Source organism: Microtus ochrogaster, chromosome 10, assembly GCF_000317375.1.
Source record: "Microtus ochrogaster isolate Prairie Vole_2 chromosome 10, MicOch1.0, whole genome shotgun sequence".
Lineage (NCBI taxonomy): Eukaryota > Metazoa > Chordata > Mammalia > Rodentia > Cricetidae > Microtus > Microtus ochrogaster.
This window is the reverse complement of record NC_022016.1, coordinates 80,438,254-80,452,545: the sequence shown is the minus strand read 5'-3', so window position 1 is coordinate 80,452,545 and position 14,292 is coordinate 80,438,254. Positions and strand designations below refer to the sequence as shown.

The window sequence follows — 14,292 nt, the reverse complement described above, 5'->3', positions numbered from 1 at the left end:
GACTCTGGAATTCATCCAGCCCAGAGTTGTGATCACAGAAAGTAGATGCTCCTCATGGAGCCTCAGGCTATCCTTTGTCAAATGAAGCAGAGGTGACATCATCCCACAAAGACCCTGGACAAGTTCAGGGGAGACCCTTCACAGAGACCCGAGGACTGGGCACTCAGTGGGCATTGCTGGTCACCACCCCATCACCGCCCTTTGGGTTCTAACTCATCCTCTGTAGTCACATCTTCCCCATTACTGCAGAGCCGGGCATGTGGCTGCATTGGGGTGACCTCACTGCGGGCCCTTGGAGGTTCTTGTGATTTGGTGTGACTCAGGAATCTTCTGGGATCTGCCTTTAGATCGACTTGCCCATCTGGGGTCAGAGATGGGCAGAGCTGGCCCGGTTGGACACACCTTCCAGGGTGTTTCTGTGGGAAGGTCCCTGAGCTTCCTTTCAGTACTAGGCCGGGAGTGAGGCTGGCAGAGCTGAGCCAGGCTTAAGCATGCGTCTGGAGCCAGGCTCTGTGTGACCCGCACCATTGAGCCCCTTGCATTTGTACTCTGTGTGCAGTAGTGCAGATGAGCAGGTGGCCTATGGCCAGCCACTTGTCCATCACGACAGTTTCTTTGGTGCCAAGCCAGAGGGAGAGCTCACCAAGGCTCTGGTGTGCTGTGCCCACAGGAGGCCCCCGTATTGCCCAATGGCTCCTACGACGGCAGCTCCCTGGTCAAGTCTTCAGGGAAGCTCATGCTGCTGCAGAAGATGCTCAAGAAGCTGCGGGATGAAGGACATCGAGTGCTGATCTTCTCCCAGGTAGGTACCCCTGAGCCAGCGCACGTCTACAGGGGAGTCAGCCTGACTGTGGACTGAAGGCCTCTGAGCCCCTACACGATACATCTGGGTACCAAGCTCATGGAGACTGATTCTGGTTGCTATAGAGACCAGCATATTCTCCCATCTCATCTCCCTGTACCTGTCCCTCTGGCCTGTGTGTCCAGGCTGGTGTGAGCCCCTCTCTTGCGTTCAGTCTCTTTTCACCCCTGTGGCTTGGTTCATTAAGGCAGGGTCCTGAAGTTGGTCTGGGAGGACCCCACAATGGGGGCAGCTCCAGGAGCACCTCTCTTGGGGGTCCACTGGTGACATCACTTTCTGAGTATGCAGGGCCACCCAGCTTCAGTGGTTTTGTCCCTCTTCCTCTGCTCTTTGTTCGGCTCATCATGTTTCAGTCCGGTTTCTGGGCACAGAGAGGAACGAACGTATAAGCTCTTCCCTCAAATGCCTGGTTTGGAGGGGGAAGACGACTTGAGACATTTGCCCAAATTGATGGTCAGGTCTGGGTTGGAGGCTGGGACAGTGGTGAGGGTCCTAGGACTAAAAACACTTACCCGGGCTGGGACTGAGCGAGGCTGTTTCTCAGTGTGAGTGTGGGGTTCTGCTCTCCCGTACAAAATGTTGAAGGTAAATGATTGCTGATACCTGCTGCCTCTGGCTGCAAGCTGGGGTGGGAAGTGGGTGCAGAGTCCCTGGAGGAAGGCCAGGCCTGTGACTGTAGCTGGACTAGGTGGTAGCTGTGGGCAGCATCCATTTTCTCCGCTGACACCATTTCTGCCACAAAACATGAGTCAGGGTGAAGACCCTAGGAGCCCAAGTTGTGGAAACTGTGGTGACAGAAATGTACCAGAGGAGAAATGATAGGGGCGTGGCCCTCCCATCTATATGATCTGATAAACAAACCCATACCCCCAAACTCTTCAGGAACTTATCTGCATCCATCCCATAAAACAATAATTAGAACTCAAATGAATTGAGAATACCCTGGGAAAAAACTATGCATTTTTGGATATTTGAAAGTTAAGAAAGAGATTAGACGTAAGCAGGAAGAGACAGGGTAAGAGACAGCAGATCAGAACAGAGGGGCTGGAGGGACGGCTCAGCGGTGAAGAGCGCCTGACGCTCTTACAGAGGACCAGCACCCACAGCAGGCAGCTTGTCACTTCCTGGAAGCCCATTTCCAGAGTATCAGATGTCCTCTCTGGCCTCTGCAGGCACTTGTGTGCATGTGCACATCATACCCACATGCGAACACATGTGCACATAAATAAAAAACGATTAAAAATTCAAAGGAGTTTAGACATTGAAAGAAAAATTTTGTCAGACTGAGTGAAAACTCTCACCCATTGAAAGAACACTGAAGAACTGGAACCCGAGGCTGAGGAATTTCCCAGCATGCATCATAGAGAAGATCAGAGACAGATGAGAAAGGGTGGAGGATGTCTGGGGAGACACTTCCAGGAACTGCAGAGGAAGCGCCGAGAAATTGTGAAAGTCATATTGGTAGACTGGAGAAAAACTGCAGTTTCAGGTCTGAAGTGTGCCGTGGAAGAATAAGCAGGGTCCAAACCGATAGGCCAGGCCCTGGACACCAGCTCGGGAGAGCAACTCAGGCTCAGAACCTTGGAGAAGGGAGGGACCTAACCCTCAGACTTACCAATATCAGCGGGTGGTGGAGGGCAGTATCCAAATCCCCATGCTTTGCGGGAGGATATCTGCCGGTAGTTCCATATAGCTGAACTATTTAAAGACTATTTAAAGACTGGGAGCTCGGAGGAAGGGCCTTGTGGAAGGTAACATTGGGAATATAACATAAAAGAGGTGGCAGTTGTGGGGAGAAGGAAGCATGGGGCCTGCAGAGTGTTTGGGGAAGTGTGAGTGAACCAGAGGCTTGTGCCTGGGACTGTGTGTACCCCACTCCTCCATGCTCTGAGAATAGATGGTGGTGGGTGAGAGGTGAGTTTGGGGGCTGCATCTTTTCAGCAGGCCTGCTTTGGGCATGTCCTGCTACTCTGGAGTTCTCTTACCCATGGTGGGGTCCTGGGTTGGTAGCAGCCACTCATGAATCCATGTGTTTTGTAGATGACTAAGATGTTGGACCTCTTGGAGGACTTCCTGGAGTATGAGGGCTACAAGTATGAGCGGATCGACGGGGGCATCACTGGGGGCCTCCGGCAAGAGGCCATCGACAGATTCAATGGTACCAGCCCCTCTCAAGGGATCCTGGGTCTCCTGGGGTCTTAGCCTGACTGTCCAGTTAACAGTGCTTCCCAAGCTGCCTTGCATAGGCCACAACTGTTGTCCTTATCTTCTTAAGGTCTTACTCTATAGCTCAGGCTTACCTCTAGCTCACCATCCTCCTGCCTCAGCCTCCCACGGCTGGGTTACATGTGTACCATCATGCCAGGCACGTTTTGTGGTCTGTGGGGTTCTAAGGTAACTCGGCAGATAGAAAAGTTCTCTAAGCAGCGTTAGAGATGGACAAGAAGAAGGCAGAGTGGGAAGAAAATGCCACGTGCTGCGAACTGGCTGGCCTTCCTTGGCTGATACCCATCTGGGCCTTGAAAGCTGGCTTCTTTCTCATTCTGGCTCCTGCCAACTTGGCCAGAGCCCAGCCATCTACAGGGTTGCATGAGTCCAGCCGATGGTGATGTGGCCGCTGCTCTGGGATCACAGCCTCTTCCCTTCCCTCTGCCAGGGGACCTTCACTCTGATTCCTGCCCTCCTGTGTGCTGTCTACCTGACTCCTGCCCAGGTGTGCCCAATAACTCACCTTTGCCCGTTGGCCTCTTTCTCAGCTCCTGGGGCCCAGCAGTTCTGCTTCCTGCTGTCAACACGTGCCGGTGGCCTGGGCATCAATCTGGCCACGGCGGACACAGTAATCATCTATGACTCGGACTGGAACCCGCACAATGACATCCAGGTCTACACCTAACCTCTTATTGTGCCCTCTGCACCTCTGTCCTTTCTCCCCTCCGTGTCCCTTCATGTCTGTGGTGCTGTGCCCTGCTGGTATGGAGCCCCATCCTAAAAGAGGACCCTGGGAGGTGAGAGGAGAGAGGGGCAAAATTGGCTCAGAGAGGGCAGGGGAGGTGTTCAAGACACATAGCCTTCATCTGCCCCATTCCCTTCAGGGCCTTGGCCAGGGAAGAAGGCAGGAAGAGAGGGAGTCAGGATGCATAATGGTGACAGTTTTGGAGGGGATAAAGAATACAGGGAGCCTGCTGAATCTAGGAGAGAGGAGGAAATGGGGAAGACAGATGGGAAGACAGGGAAGGGGGCAGAGAGCGCAGGGGTGGAGAAATAGAGCCACCCATTGTTCTCCAGTCCCTTTGGGGCAGGACAGGATACACTTGGACAATTTGGGGTGCACACACACTTGTGCATCATATACACCACCACACCAGGGCCATGTCATATAGAGACACAATGGCGTCCCAGGCATACCCTCCAGGCCGGTTCCCAGGCCTTGCTGCCCTCCAAGGCTGCTGTGTCTCCAGCACACGGCTTTACTGTCCCATTATCACTCAACACACAGTGAGATGTGGCCCACCTTCCTGTAATCCAGCATTGGAGTCCATCAGGCATGCAGAACACTGTTCCTGGACACGCCCTTGCACGCCTCGAGTCACACCTAGGTCCCCATGCCAGGCAACTGGCTGTTGGCCACAGTGCTGCTGGATGCTGAAGTGTGCACCCCTCCCCGTGTGGTCAGGCTGCCCCTTGCATGACCACGGGCTTCCCGTATGGTCCTTCCTGGTGCACCCCGTGGTGGCCCAGGTCCTTCCTGGTACACCCAGCAGTGGCCCAGAGCCCCGAGTCCGTATGGTCCTTCCTGGTGCACCCAGCGGTGGCCCGGAGCCCCGAGTTAAGCCTGGGTGCTGAGCTGCAGTCTCCTCCAGGCCTTCAGCCGTGCTCACCGCATCGGGCAGAACAAGAAGGTGATGATCTACCGCTTCGTGACCCGGGCCTCTGTGGAGGAGCGCATCACTCAGGTGGCCAAGCGCAAGATGATGCTCACTCACCTGGTGGTGCGACCTGGCCTGGGCTCCAAGTCAGGCTCGATGACCAAGCAGGAGCTGGATGACATCCTTAAGTTTGGCACGGAGGAGCTCTTCAAGGATGATGTGGAGGGTGAGCCTCCCTTCCGTAGGGGTGTGAACCCAGGGTTCCTGTCCTCTTCTCTATTCCCAGCCTGGGATACCCCCAGAGTGGGTTAGGGTTGCATCTCTGCTTGTTGACCACCAACCCTACAGTCCCTCAGTGCCCTGGTCCAGTGTCCCTCCCCTTCTCCCTTTCAGGCATGATGTCCCAGGGTCAGAGGCCAGCCACACCCATCCCTGATGTACAGTCCTCCAAGGGCGGATCTTTGGCAGCCGGAGCGAAGAAAAAGCATGGCAGTACCCCACCAGGTAGGGGTCCACCTGAGCCACCCACTGCCTTTTGTCTCGTCAGGCGGCTGTTCCTGGACAGGAAGGGGTCCTCTGCTGCCTGTAGCTCCTTGTTTGCTTGTCCACGATAGGCTATGGGTAGGCAGGGAGGAACTGTCACACCTGCTTGGGTTATGGTGTAGCCTCCTTGCCTGGGCCCAACCTCCTCACCCCAGCAGAAGGGCCATCTTGGCAGCTGACCCTGAGGTTAGACCTGGGCACCCACATTTGTGTTCACATGCTGTCCTGTGCTCACCCCTCAGGTGACAACAAGGATGTGGAAGACAGCAGTGTGATCCACTATGATGATGCGGCCATATCCAAGCTGCTGGATCGGAACCAGGATGCCACAGATGACACGGAGCTACAGAACATGAATGAATACCTGAGCTCCTTCAAGGTGGCACAGTACGTGGTCCGTGAGGAGGACGGCGTGGTAAGGCCATCAAGTGCCACACTGCCCCTTGCAGCTCCACCTTCCAGCCCCACACCATGCCTCTGTCTCGTCCTGTTCTAGAACATTCTACCTCATCTCCCTCCTGTGTCTTGAAAAGCCCAATTGCCGCCCCATCCCTCCCATTGGCTCCAGCCATCCTCCTTGCAAACCTGGGCATTGGTTATAGTTCCCTTTAAAACCATGAACCCAGCTGGGCAATGGTGTTGCCTGCCTTTAACCCTAGTGCTCAGGAGTCAGAGGCAGGAGAATCTCTGAATTTGAGGCTGGCATGGTCTACAGAATGAGTTCCAGGACAGCCTGGGATACACGGAGAAACCCTGTCTCAAAAAACCAAAACCAACCAACCAACCCAAAACAACAAAACAAAACACAAATACAAAACCATGAACCCTGAGGGCAGTGTTTTGGGTACCAGAGTTTCCTAGGGAGGCCAGGGTGTACCTACCTGTGGAGTGACGAGGGACAGAAGACAAGCCAGGGCCGGAGAGATCAGGGAGGGCTCTCTGGAGTAGGCAAGCCCCCCCCCTTCCCCATGGGTCTGTGAAGGTGGGTGAGGTGTGGCAGAAGCAACTGTGTGTGCCCAGCTCTCCCCCACATCTGCATCCCCAGGAGGAGGTCGAGCGGGAGGTGATTAAGCAGGAGGAGAATGTGGACCCTGACTACTGGGAGAAGCTGCTGCGCCACCACTATGAGCAGCAGCAGGAGGACTTGGCCCGCAACCTGGGCAAGGGCAAACGCATCCGCAAGCAAGTCAACTACAATGACGCCTCCCAGGAGGACCAGGGTGCGTGTGGTGAGCAGGGGCATTCCTACACTGGCTGGAGCAGGTGGGGCGTGTGGCAGATACTGCACTGGGGGAAAGGGCAGGCAGGTGTGGGTTTGGGGACAAGATGGCTATCAGTTCGGTGGCTTCAGTGTTGGAGTGAGGGCAAGCCTCCACAAGTCTTTTTCCAGCTGTGAAACCGGCAGATAGCAAGGCAATTCCCGAGTGAGGTCACCTACAGGCCATTGTCATTGTCATGGCTGTGACTAGGCTGGGGAGGGGTTTGGCTTGGCCCCGGGTGCACAAGGACCCTCTGCTGACTGCCTACAGAGTGGCAGGATGAGCTTTCGGACAATCAGTCCGAGTATTCCATCGGCTCTGAGGATGAGGACGAGGACTTTGAGGAGAGACCCGAAGGGCAGAGTGAGTATTAGTGTGGGTGACCTGGGCTGCCATCGTGCCGTGGGAACTGACGGCCAGTTGAGGCTGGGCTGCGCTGCCCCACGGGGAGCTGCGGGAGGTTGTCCCGAGGGTCTTGCTGTTTTGAATATGCTGGTGGGACCCTTCCACACCAGCATGAGGGTCCGTGGCGGGTTGTTCTCCAGGTGGACGGCGACAGTCTAGGAGGCAGCTGAAGAGTGACAGGGACAAGCCCCTGCCGCCTCTTCTGGCTCGCGTTGGAGGCAACATTGAGGTGGGCTCTGCCTGTTCCTTGGTCCCTCCCAGCCCTCCTCCTTACAGCCCCCGGGGTTCGGAGGAACCAAGGGGTTTCCCAGGCTCGGGTCACGCTGAAGTGTGGGATCAGGTTTTCCGTGATTTCCCTCCCCTAGCCACCAGTTCGGTCCATCTAACCTGAGATCACACCCCTTCTCCACCCTGGCCAGGTTCTGGGCTTCAATGCCAGACAGAGGAAGGCTTTTTTGAATGCCATCATGCGCTGGGGCATGCCCCCCCAGGACGCCTTCAACTCCCACTGGCTGGTGCGGGACCTTCGTGGGAAGACTGAGAAGGAATTTAGGTAAAGGGTCCCAGTGTGATGGTGGTCCAGGAGGGTGTGGCTTCTGATCCCCGTGGAGTGGGCCCGCTAGTGAACAGTGCTTGCTACCTCCTGGTCAAAGGCGTCCAGAATGTGCCTGATTATCAAATCTTTGGGTGTGGTATGTTGGGTAGGGCTGATTCATAGAAAACACTGGCCAGCTGTCCTCCTGCCCAAACTCTGGGATAGTGAGGTTGGGCCATCCAGGGCCAGGAGTATCTGAGATGGGTCCCCTGTCAAGGAGGCTCTCCTACCTTTCCAGGGGCCTGGCCCCAGCAGGCCCGCTCTCAAGGCACGTTGTGGTGGAGGATTCCATCTCTGGGGGTTCTGCCAGCCTCCCCTCACTCCCTGAACCCCAGTCCTCCCCACCCCAGAGCCTATGTGTCCCTCTTCATGCGGCACCTGTGTGAGCCAGGGGCAGACGGCGCAGAGACCTTCGCAGACGGTGTACCCCGGGAGGGCCTGTCCAGGCAGCATGTGCTCACGCGCATTGGGGTCATGTCGCTGGTTAGGAAGAAGGTGGGTGAGTAAGCCTCTCCTAGCCTTCTGGCTGGCATGTGGCCCCAAGCACTGCCTCTGATGGGGGGTGGGGGGAGTCTGCTGCCGAGGGACAAGTGCCTGGTTCAGGTCACACAGCCACTCAGACAAAAGGAACAGACTAGAGGAGCCTTCCAGGGGGAAGTGGGGGAGGATGAGGCCAGAAGGGTGAGTTTTAGGGAGAGGGGAGCCACTGGCAGAAGTTGGGTCAAAAGCACATCTGTCCTGGCTAGCCTTAGGCACAGCAGCACCTGAGCCTGCAACACTGTCCTGGGGGCTGCCTCTGAGAGTGACTCCTGTCCTTCCATCTCCTCTGACTGCTCCAGGTGCAGGAGTTTGAACATGTCAACGGGAAGTACAGCACCCCAGATCTGGTCCCCGAGGGACCGGAGGGCAAGAAGCCCTGCGAGGTTATCTCCTCGGATCCCAACACACCCGTGCCTGCCAGCCCTGCACAGCTCCCAGCAGCCCCACTGGGCCTGCCAGGTTTGGCCTCAGGGCGAGCCTGGGAGAGATCTAGGGTCATGGGAGGTGGGCCAAGTCTTCAGTGTAATCCTCAAAGTGAGAGTCCCACCACCCCACAACATCTTGTCGGAGGCTTTTCCTTCCTTTTAGCCTTGAGATTTCACTCCCGTGCATGCCATGCAACCTGTCTTTCTAAAGCCACTGGCTAGTGGCTACTGGACTCACCCCGAGAAGAAACCCAGCCCTGGGTCACACCCTCCTCCTCCTGCTTCTGGAGGGCAATTGCGATGGTGGCCTCACTAGGCCTGAGGTCCTACAAGGGCCTGAGTTTTAGGCCTGGAGCCCTATTCTGTATTTGTCTCCCACTGTGGAGCACTGTGAGGCCTCGCTCTCATGTGGCATGCCCTTCCCTGCCCTGCTCCTTGGTCCTGCCTATGCCCCCGTCTCACCTCTTTCCCTTAATGTTGCAGACAAAATGGAAGCCCAGCTGGGCTACATGGATGAGAAGGAGTCAGGCATGCAGAAGCCAAAGAAGCCCCAGGAAATCCAGGTATGAAAGCTGCTGGTGGCTGGGCTGTGGAACATGTGGGTGGAGCTTGGTCTGGCCCAGCTGGGCAGAACCCAGGCCTTCCTGGTTCCCAGTTCCAATCGCTGGGCCTAGGGGGACCAGGCAGGGAACAAGAGGGACATCTAGGTTGAAGACTCCAGCCCAGTGCATAGTCCCTGAGAAGCATCCCTGCTGACTCAGGTCCTGCAGCCCCTAGCTTGTCCTTCCAGGCCCTGCCAACTGCGCTGGACAGAGGAGAAGGTGAAGACAAGCACCAGAACTCAGACGGCAGGGACAGAGCTCGAGAGGAGAGGATGGAGGAGGCGGAGAAGGCCCAGGGCTCACCCGAGCAGCCACCGAAAGGTAGGGCGTTCTCAGCACAGCATGTGACCTCTGCAGCCCCGGGGAGGTCACTGGACCACACTCGAGTCTGTTTACCTTGCCTGGATGCTAGCCCTGCTGTTGGGAAGGGCAAGGTGTCTATATGCAGACTTTAACCCTGTCACTGAGAGTTTGGGGCACTTGGGTTATGTTTTGATTATGGGTTCCAACTCACTTGGATTCTTGTTTGAAAACATGAGTCCATCCAGATACTGTCAAACTTGCTTCTGGTTTAACAGGACCGGAGTTAGTAAATGCCTCGTGTAGACTGGAAGAAGGCAGTTGGATGTGAGGTTCTTACACACTTCAGGTCATTAGGCAGAGCTTGTTAATTAGACGGTGAAGGTTGTGCTTTAATGTCCTCATTGGTATTTGCTATGACCAATCACTTCTTGAGAGACTGTGCCAAAACCTCACTCTGATTGCAGGTTCAGTATCATGCCAGATTGTGTCGTTAGGCAGATATTTGTTTTGGCGTTTAGTGTTTTTCTGCTGAAGAAGCTTCTAGTAGTTCTAGTGGTCTGTAATAATCACCATCCCTCTAGATAGATTTGGCTCTAACGTTTACTTTGAGAGGTTGGGAGATGGTTCAGGGTTTCTGTCACCCATACAGAGCAAAGGCAAAAGCAGAAAACACCAATAAACAAAACAACAAGAACAGAAACAAAACCCAACCCCAGCCAGCCCTCCCCCCACAACCAACCAAATCCCAAATACAGCACATGTGGGTAACTCCAGGGTTTGCTGGCCAGTCTGCCTGAACCCACGAGTAATGAGGCTCTGTCTCCAGAAATGAGGTGATGGTCACAAGGGTGACATTGAACATCAACCTCTGGTCTTCACACACGTGTAGCGCTCCTTTCCACGTGCACACACACACAGACACACAAACACACACACACACACACACGACATGCACTTATTATGTCTGACATGTTACGTTTGGTAGGAGCAGGGCTGAAGATGGTGCTTTGTGGGAGAGGCCAGCCCTCCCGCCCAGGGAGTGCTCTAGGCCTTGTCTGTTGTACCCTGACTAGCACCTCTGATGAACAGGGGGCCCCTCTTCTGCCCACGAGCCCCCCCTTGTTTTGCAGAGGAAGTGCTGCCAGACAAGGAGCCCATTCCAGTCAAGCTGGAGCCAAGCCCAAGTCACAGCGGTGATTTCAGGCCAGGTGGGTGCTGGTTCCTGTTCCCTGCCATCCACCTCCTGGTCAGTGTCCGGGTGCTCTCCCCAGGCCAGTGGACAGGAGCCCGGGCTTGCAAGTTCCTCCTATCAGGAGGGCTCTTCTTCCAGGGAGCAGACTCATCCCACCTCCCTCCTCCCTCCTCCTGTGCTGGTCACAGAACATCTGTGGCTCAGCTTTCCGCATTTCCGCTCTGGTCAGAGCCCTGGGGCGTCTGTCATCTCTGAACCTGAATTCTCCCTCCCTTTATGGTGCTCTTCTGCTCTTTGCCGAGGGTGTGGCGGGGGAGGGGTGCTAGGGCCCAGAACCTGCTCAGGGTGGAAAGAGAGGGTCCTTGGCCCTTTTCCTTTTAAGTTCCTATGTGTGACAGGCACATGGAGGACAGACATATGTTCTGCTTGTCTTTGGGGCTCCCAGTGCGTGGCAGGAAGAGGGCTTTGGGTAATGCCTCCTATAGAGACAGTCAACATGGCCTGTTTGCTCCCTACCAGATGACTCCAAGGTTGAGGAGAAGGAGCCCATGGAGACACAGCAAAACGGTGACAGAGAGGAAGATGAGGAGGGGAAGAAAGAAGACAAGAACGGGAAATTCAAATTCATGTTCAACATTGCAGATGGGGGCTTCACAGGTACCGAGGTGGAGCAGTAGACAGGGCTGGGCTGTTGGTCTCACTTCCCAGGAGTCTGGGCAGATGGTAACTTTATTCTGGGGTATGAATGGTTGGTATCAGTCCGCTATGCCCCTCTTAGCAATACTGGAGCAATGCACCTCTGAGCCTGGGTGATGGCGGGTGCTGAGCAAGCTAGGGCTGGGGGAAACCTTTCATTCTGCTCATTTCGGCTACTTTCTTCAGAATTGCACACACTGTGGCAGAATGAGGAACGGGCCGCTGTGTCCTCAGGAAAAATCTACGAAATCTGGCACCGCCGCCATGACTACTGGCTGCTGGCAGGCATCGTGACGTATCCTTGGTCAGTCAAGCTGAGATGACTCTGGTCTGCCTCTTTGGTCCTTGGGACCTCCAGGCCTTCTTCTCCCAGCTTCTGATGATTGCCCATAACCTTGACACTCCTTGACCGGGCTCTGTGTCTCTCTGTCATGTCCTGCTATCTGTCTGTCTGTCTGTCTGTCTGTCTGTCTGTCTGCGTCTTCCCCCAGTCAACTTCCCCTGCACAATCACTGGGATTTAGGCTCCCCCTCATCTAGTCTGAACCCTTCTTGACCAAATCTGGATAAAGGCCACATTCTTAGGCTCCAGGGGTTGGGACTTGCATCTGTCCATCTGGGGTGTTGGGATAGAGTCAACACTCGGTGGCCTCAGTGCCCTCCCTGCCTGCTGCTGGTCAGTGCCAGCTACTGCCACTGTTGTCATTGCTACCAGCATGATTGTCTTGAAGCTGAGTCTGTGACTTGCCTGGGTGCACACAGACAGCAAGCTGGGACCCTGGTTGTTTCCACCTCACCCCTCCTGTCCAGCCCCTCTTTCCTGTGGCCAGCTTTGCCCTTAACTGTACCCCCCAGGCATGGCTATGCCCGCTGGCAGGACATTCAGAATGACCCGCGGTACATGATTCTCAATGAGCCCTTTAAGTCTGAGATCCACAAGGGCAACTACTTGGAAATGAAGAACAAGTTTCTGGCCCGCAGGTTCAAGGTAGGCTTTCAGGAGTGTTACCTCCCCACCCATCCCTATACCTAGACCTGCGCCAGGCTCTCCTCTAAGGAATCAGTCAACCCATGCTGGCAAGGCCCCAGTGTGTGAGCATCCCCCACTGCTCAGGGGATGCCTCAGGATGTGCCCATCCCCCACTGTCCAGGGGATGGGATCGGAGAACTCAGTTTGTGAAAGGTTCCTAAGGCCAGTAGATCAGGCTAGGGGCGGGGAAGGAAGAGGCCAGCCCAGAGCCTCAACTTCTGGGGGTGCCAGTGGGAGGAGGGGCCGGGTCAGTGCTGTCCCTTCACACCCCTCCCACCCCCCAGCTGCTGGAGCAGGCACTGGTGATCGAGGAACAGCTCCGGAGGGCTGCGTACCTCAACATGACCCAGGATCCCAACCACCCCGCCATGGCTCTCAATGCGCGCCTGGCAGAGGTGGAGTGCCTTGCTGAGAGCCACCAGCACCTATCTAAGGAGTCGCTTGCCGGGAATAAGCCTGCCAATGCCGTCCTTCACAAGGGTGAGTGAGCCCCGTTCCCCACCTCTGGGTGCAGCCTGGAGCCACCATCCTGCCCAAGGAGCATGCTCGGCCTCCACTGGAGGTGCTGACAGGATACCCAGAGCGTGAGGCCTCTGGGACCAGAAGGGTGCAGCTCTGTCCCTGTATCTCATTTCACCTGCAGGGAAGAGGTCCCCCCCCCGCTTAAGCCCTTCACAGAAAGGCCAACAAGGAGGGCACAGGTTGGGTAGGTTGCACAGAGGTAATGCTCACATCGCTGTCCCGCGCAAGGGTGAGCGAGTCCTGTGCCTGGAGCAATGCATCTTAAGTGTCTCCATCTCGGGGCAAGGGCACTGGAATTTAAGCAGGGGGACAATTTGTCTAGTGTCTCCTTAGAATCTCACTCCAGATCTCTGCTGGTCTGGGGGCTCCCAGGCTCCTTGTGGGCAGGGGACAGCCCAGAGTGGAAACGGTATGACCGACACTTTACTCATATGTGAAGGGCTGGTCCAGGCCGCTACGGTTTGTGGGCCCTAGTGACCTAGTTGTGACCTAGTGTCGGTGGGGTCGCTGGCCACCCAGAGAGGGAATCCCAGGCCAAGTGTCTGGAGTTCTTTTCTGCCAGGAGGGGCCCTTGAAGGAGTTTTTCTTGCAAACCCTGTTTCTCCAGTTGGCAATCCCAGGCTTCCCAGGATCTGAAGAGCCTGGCGAGGGATGGCCCATGGTGTCTACTTTTGGGTGTGTGTTGTGATGTATGTCAAGGGCACCTTCCTGGCCACTGCTGTATGGCATCCGTGGAGGGCAGAGCAAGCCCTCCATCTCAGGCCCTCCCACCCTGCAGTCCTGAACCAGCTGGAGGAACTGCTGAGTGACATGAAGGCGGATGTGACTCGCCTGCCCTCCATGTTGTCACGCATCCCCCCGGTGGCTGCCCGTCTGCAGATGTCGGAACGCAGCATCCTGAGCCGCCTCACCAACCGCGCTGGTGACCCCACCATCCAGCAGGTCAGGTTTGGCCTGCACACTGCATCATGGGCCTGAGTCCTCCCGTTGTACAGGGGGGTGGGTGCCCCTGGGTGGGGGTTGGGTGATGTTCTGGTTGTCACCTGTAAAGCTGGTCCTTGCCTCCAGGGCGCTTTCGGCTCCTCTCAGATGTACAACAGCTTTGGGTCCAACTTCCGGGGCCCTGGACCGGGAGGGATTGTCAACTACAGCCAGATGCCCCTGGGGCCCTATGTGACTGGTAGGTCCCCACCCGCTTCCGGGCAGCATGCACGCGACGGCCCTCCGGGGCCCAGCCTGCCCGTTGCTGGGGATGCCAGGCAAGCCCATGCTCTGATCTCTTCTTGGCAGACATCTAGCCGTGCTCGTGACTTCCCCCTGTTGCAGCGCTCCTTTCCAGCTGAGGTGAGCAGGCTTGCTGGCCACGCCGCTGTCCCACACGCTGCTGTCCCACACGCCTCTGTCCCACACACCGCTGTCCCGTACCCTCTGTCCCACATGCCTCTGTCCCGTA

The 14,292-nt window shown here is 56.2% G+C and overlaps 1 protein-coding gene across 6 annotated transcripts in view; it reads left to right on the top strand.

Moving 5' to 3' along the window:
• The window catches only part of Chd5 (chromodomain helicase DNA binding protein 5), a 53,229-nt gene that overhangs the window by 34,792 nt on the left and 4,145 nt on the right, over positions 1 to 14,292 (top strand). For 2 of the 6 annotated variants that reach the window (XM_026781829.1, XM_026781828.1), the window contains exons 20-41: positions 671 to 802; positions 2,903 to 3,020; positions 3,619 to 3,743; positions 4,723 to 4,954; positions 5,122 to 5,232; positions 5,514 to 5,686; positions 6,317 to 6,500; positions 6,801 to 6,893; positions 7,076 to 7,164; positions 7,355 to 7,488; positions 7,881 to 8,025; positions 8,370 to 8,529; positions 8,979 to 9,058; positions 9,286 to 9,418; positions 10,513 to 10,608; positions 11,112 to 11,249; positions 11,475 to 11,583; positions 12,143 to 12,275; positions 12,602 to 12,797; positions 13,618 to 13,781; positions 13,908 to 14,019; positions 14,130 to 14,183. In XM_026781829.1, coding sequence (XP_026637630.1) covers positions 671 to 802; positions 2,903 to 3,020; positions 3,619 to 3,743; positions 4,723 to 4,954; positions 5,122 to 5,232; positions 5,514 to 5,686; positions 6,317 to 6,500; positions 6,801 to 6,893; positions 7,076 to 7,164; positions 7,355 to 7,488; positions 7,881 to 8,025; positions 8,370 to 8,529; positions 8,979 to 9,058; positions 9,286 to 9,418; positions 10,513 to 10,608; positions 11,112 to 11,249; positions 11,475 to 11,583; positions 12,143 to 12,275; positions 12,602 to 12,797; positions 13,618 to 13,781; positions 13,908 to 14,019; positions 14,130 to 14,137 — 2,865 coding nt within the window. In that variant the 3' untranslated portion in view covers positions 14,138 to 14,183. The remainder of the gene's footprint in view (positions 1 to 670; positions 803 to 2,902; positions 3,021 to 3,618; positions 3,744 to 4,722; positions 4,955 to 5,121; positions 5,233 to 5,513; positions 5,687 to 6,316; positions 6,501 to 6,800; positions 6,894 to 7,075; positions 7,165 to 7,354; positions 7,489 to 7,880; positions 8,026 to 8,369; positions 8,530 to 8,978; positions 9,059 to 9,285; positions 9,419 to 10,512; positions 10,609 to 11,111; positions 11,250 to 11,474; positions 11,584 to 12,142; positions 12,276 to 12,601; positions 12,798 to 13,617; positions 13,782 to 13,907; positions 14,020 to 14,129; positions 14,184 to 14,292) is intronic. The other 4 variants (XM_005353641.2, XM_026781830.1, XM_026781832.1 and 1 more) reach the window with 4 other exon arrangements.